We start from the raw sequence: 4,876 nt of genomic DNA, 5'->3' as shown, positions 1-4,876 counted from the left end.
GCATCTCTCTCTCTCTCTCTCTCTCTCTCTCTCTCTCTCTCTCTCTCTCTCTCTCTCTCTCTCTCTCTCTCTCTCTCTCTCTCTCTCTCTCTCTCTCTCTCTCTCTCTCTCTCTCTCTCTCTCTCTCTCTCTCTCTCTCTCTCTCTCTCTCTCTCTCTCTCCAGGCGTTTGTAAAACAAAAGATATGGGAATTAGGAAACACAATTGCATGGGGTTAAGTTGAAGGCCATAACTTCTCTTTGAACCAGCTATATATATTTGTCAAAAGCATGAAAAAGAAAAAGGAAAAAAAGGAATGATTCCAACTTGTCTATGACTATGTGGGATGTTTAACGTACCGCAACTTTGTCTAGCTATATAGGACGTAATTGGTTTAATTTCTCATAATATTACTCTAAAATTTTAAACTCATCTTTTTAATTTGAATTCAGACTTCTTCATATAAGTAAAAGGGTATTTCAGAAAAATTGGAATATAAATGTTTATTTTGGTTATTAAAATTAAAGGTGTACATGCAGAAGCGGTTAATTATTTGAAATATCTGCAACCGCATCCTCAAAATACGGATATTACTTTTACATATCGATCCATATCCATGCAATTCTTTTTACTAATCGTATCCGCGTGGTTATTAAATGCGATTATTATCTGCTATCCGCATATTAGGTAATGAATTTATTTTAGTCTTTTAGACGTTCTTTGAGTCTCTATTAGGGCTTATTTTAAATGATTTTGAAAATAATTGTGGCATGCATATTTTTAGTTTTTTGGCTTGTTTTTAGTTTTTTTAAGCCATAATCTTTTGAAAATATATTGATTTCACATTACTTTTGCCTTTTTACCCAAGTGTTATATTATAAGAGAAATTAAGCAACATATCTAACCAAACTAATGTAAAATAACCTATACTTAATCCAAAACGACGTCATTTTGGTATTAAACACCAAAACAACATTGTTTTGTTGAATTTATTAAAATCTCTCTCTCTCTCTCTCTCTCTCTCTCTCTCTATATATATATATATATATATATAAGGGAATGCGGATGCGATTAGCATCACCTAAAACCGTTATATATATAAAAGGAATGCGGATGTGGTTAGCATCACCTAATTAAAACCGCTATTGGCATCCGCGTATGTGAATAGTGATTTTTGCTAACCACATTCACATACGCTTACACGGATAGTTGTGGATAGCGAATTAATGCGAGTGGTTAATATCCACCCGCATGCATGTTCATCCCTAATTAAAATACCTATCATTAACTCATAAATTGTAAGCATTCATATTTTGGGGCAATGAAACTAGAGGGGGAGTTTCAACACAGTAATTTTTTCCTATTGATCTTTCGTATTGTTAAGTACATCAATTTATTTCTTATATATTACAAGGTACGTACTTAGTGACCATGCCATGTGACATTCACATGATTCACTTCCCTTAAAAATTTAGCCTCCGGTTTTGTAGAAGGTGTTTGATCGTTTGAAGAGTTCGAGGATAAAATTAACTAAAAACTTTAATATAATTAGGTGTGATAGTACATTAATTATGTGAAAGTTCAAGAGTTATATTTAGGCTAAAATTTTATGATAAAAAATAGAATGATGATCTGTCAAATTTGATTTATTAGAGATAGTGAATGGTTGCATGTAGTGAATTATGAATTATGATGATTGTAGTGAATTATGAATTATGATGATTGTAGTGAATCTAGTAGTGATGATAATATTGGAATATTATTAGAGATAGTGACAAAACGATCTGCCCCTACAGAGTATTAATTAATATTTGTAGAATTTTTTTTTTCTTGTATAATTATCCTCACATGTTAACGTGTCAATCTTAACTAACTCTTAAATGTTACGTTTTATTTATTTTTTAACAATGATTGATTTAAGGATTAGTTGAGACCAGCATTACAGGATAATTGTGAGACGAAAATATAATTTCTAGCTAGCATTACTCTTTTGTATAAGCCACATGGTAAAATAAGAGAGTCATGCATAATATTGCTTACCAACCTTTATATCAGTCGCCCTTGGTAAAAGAAAAGAAAAAACCAATTGTTTTTTATTTTTTTGGTCTTTTTTTAGGGGAAAAATCAATTGTTAATTGACAATACATGTCGCATTTACAAAAGTGCGAAAATATTGTGGTATATATATATATGTACGTACCTAACATTTCTCAAAATAAAATTATCATTAATTTTTATTTTAATATTTTTGACGGAGCTACGTACCTACTTTGTATGTATGAATACATGGCGTCCATATTCATCAAATATACATTTTGTTTTTTCAATTGGGAGACCAATTATTTATTGAGTTAAGCATGAGAAGAAGTAATCTATCAATTAAGAAGAAAGCACAAGAAGAAGAAACCAAAACGTGGTTAAAAGTCTGCATTAGTTGTTGAAGAATATTGATCGAAGAAGTTCGTACGAACTTGTCATATTAAATCCATAACCACTCAAGACTTGGTGTACGTAGCTGAAGCATTGCCCAGTTCCATGTATGGTGGTTAATTATCTATAAATAGACATGTTTCCCATGCACATAATATATCTCACCCATCACTCAAGCAAAATATTAGAGATCGAGCTAAATTAATTAGATATGTCGACCAAAGGAGTCCATTTCGTTGTAATCGTGGCTCTCTTGTCACTTGCATCTTCCCTTGTCTCTGCCTACGATCCCACACTACAAAAAAAAAAGGAAATTCTGGACGGTTTTAAACCATCTAGAAATGCAAAAAAATTGTCTGGAATCAATTCCAAACGGTTTTTTTTGGACGGTTTAAAACCGTCTAGAATATAACGTCGTTAAATAAATTTCTGGACGGTTTGGGTCAAACCGTCCGTAATTCTAGACGGTTTTGCCAAAACCGTCCAGAACCAGTTCTAGATGGTTTGGGCAAAACTGTCCATTTTTTCTGGACGGTTTTGCCCAAAACCGTCCACAATTTGTTATTTTTTTTTTTTAAAAAAAATAATTTGTTATTTGTAATTTTTTTATTTTGTCCAGTGGTCAAAGCTTAAGCTTCTACGCGCGTTCTATCGGGAAATCTACCGAAAAATTCATCGGATAATCAAGCTTCTTCGGTTCAGCTGCACCATATTTCCTAGCTCCCTCATTGCACAACCCAACAACTACAGCCACGGCTAAACACCCCCCCTTTCACAAATCAACCAAAAAACATTCCAACCCAAAACGACCCAGAGCCGGTTTCGGTCAGATCTGGCCAGAAACCCCAACGGCCTCGCCAGATCGACCAGAAACCCATGCACCGATCTCTCTTTTCAGAAATGAGGATGATTATTCTTGTGATATGGGCAACCCATTCGACTCCATAATAGACGCAGTAATTAGGGGAGAAAATATACCGATCCCTAATCGCTTTGATGGCAGAGGCGTGACTCCGGGTATTTATGGCATGCTAGGCGGACGCAACGATCTTTCCTTCATAAACGAGGATGTTTCTTCGCGTGATTTGGGCAACAATTTCAACTCTGTAAACAGCCGCAGTACGTAGGGGAGATGATATGCAGATTTATGGCAAAGGCGTGATTGAGGGGATTTCTGAGGGAGGTAGCGTGAAGACAGCGATAGACGCAGATGGAGGGTTTAATGGGCTGGAGGAAGAAGAAGAACGAGAGAGAGAGAGAGAGAGAGAGAGAGAGAGAGAGAGAGAGAGAGAGAGAGAGAAGAGATCGATGGTTTTAAGAATACAGTGTGCGTGAAGGTTTTCAATACAGCTAGTGTGCGTGAAGGTTTTGATCGGACGGTTGTATTTTGGTTAAGAAAGAAATCGGATGGATGTGGTGAAATGAGGGGTATCACGCGAATCGATGACATGGCATGTGAAAAAAAAATTCCAGACGGTTTTTATAAAACCATCTGTAATTTTATGGACGATTTAATCAAACCGTCCATAATAAATTTTTTACAGACGGTTTTGAAAAAACCGTCTGCAAATTTTGTTTTCTAGACGGTTTTAGAAACCGTCCATAAATGCCCTTTTTTTTGTAGTGCCAACCCTCTTCAGGACATTTGTGTAGCAATTGATGACCCCAAGTCTGCTGGTATTTACGTTTTTTATTTATCAACCTTCTACATACATATATATATATATATATATATATATATATATATATATATAATTACGGTTTCTCATGTTAACTATTTAAATTCATTATATTCTGCTTAGTACTATTGCTTTCTTAGTACTCTTGTATGTCATCTTACAAACTGTTATATTATCTATGAATGTGTCACCTTCTTTTTCCTTTAATGCTAACCAAGATTTCTTTCCTGCAGTGTTCGTGAATGGGAAATTTTGCAAGGATTTGGAAGATTCCAAGGCTGAAGATTTCTTCTTTTCAGGGCTCCAAAATCCTGGAAATACAGACAATTCAGTTGGGTCAAATGTTACTATTGTGAATGTGGAAAAAATACCGGGCCTCAACACTCTAGGCATATCTTTGGCTCGCATTGACTTTGCAACATATGGCGAAAATCCTCCCCACACTCACCCTCATGGCACTGAGATTCTGGTAGTCATAGAAGGTACCCTATTAGTTGGTTTTGTCACGTCCAACCCCGAGAACCGCCTTTTCACCAAAGTTCTAAACAAGGGAGATGTCTTTGTGTTTCCAATTGGTCTCATTCACTTCCAGTTCAATGTGGGACACACCAATGCTATAGCCATTTTTGGTCTAAGTAGCCAAAATTCAGGTGTCAACACGATAGCGGACGCCATTTTTGGATCTGATCCTCCTATCAATCCTGATGTTCTCAGCAAGGCCTTCCAACTTGACAAAAATATTGTTGAATATCTTCAAAAGAAGTTCTAATGGGACAACATTTAGAGAA

The 4,876-nt window shown here is 35.4% G+C and overlaps 1 protein-coding gene across 1 annotated transcript; it reads left to right on the top strand.

Annotated features, from left to right (window-relative positions):
• The first annotated feature begins 3,332 nt into the window (after positions 1–3,332).
• LOC133869000 (germin-like protein subfamily 1 member 13) lies at positions 3,333–4,876 on the top strand. The gene is made up of 2 exons (XM_062305986.1): positions 3,333–3,528; positions 4,322–4,876. The coding sequence occupies exons 1-2, from the start codon at positions 3,333–3,335 to the stop codon at positions 4,855–4,857; spliced, it is 732 nt and encodes a 243-aa protein (XP_062161970.1). The 3' UTR covers positions 4,858–4,876.

Source organism: Alnus glutinosa, chromosome 5, assembly GCF_958979055.1.
Source record: "Alnus glutinosa chromosome 5, dhAlnGlut1.1, whole genome shotgun sequence".
In the NCBI taxonomy this organism is placed as follows: Eukaryota; Viridiplantae; Streptophyta; class Magnoliopsida; order Fagales; family Betulaceae; genus Alnus; species Alnus glutinosa.
Note: the sequence above shows the minus strand (reverse complement) of the source record. Positions and strands in the feature narration are given on the sequence as shown.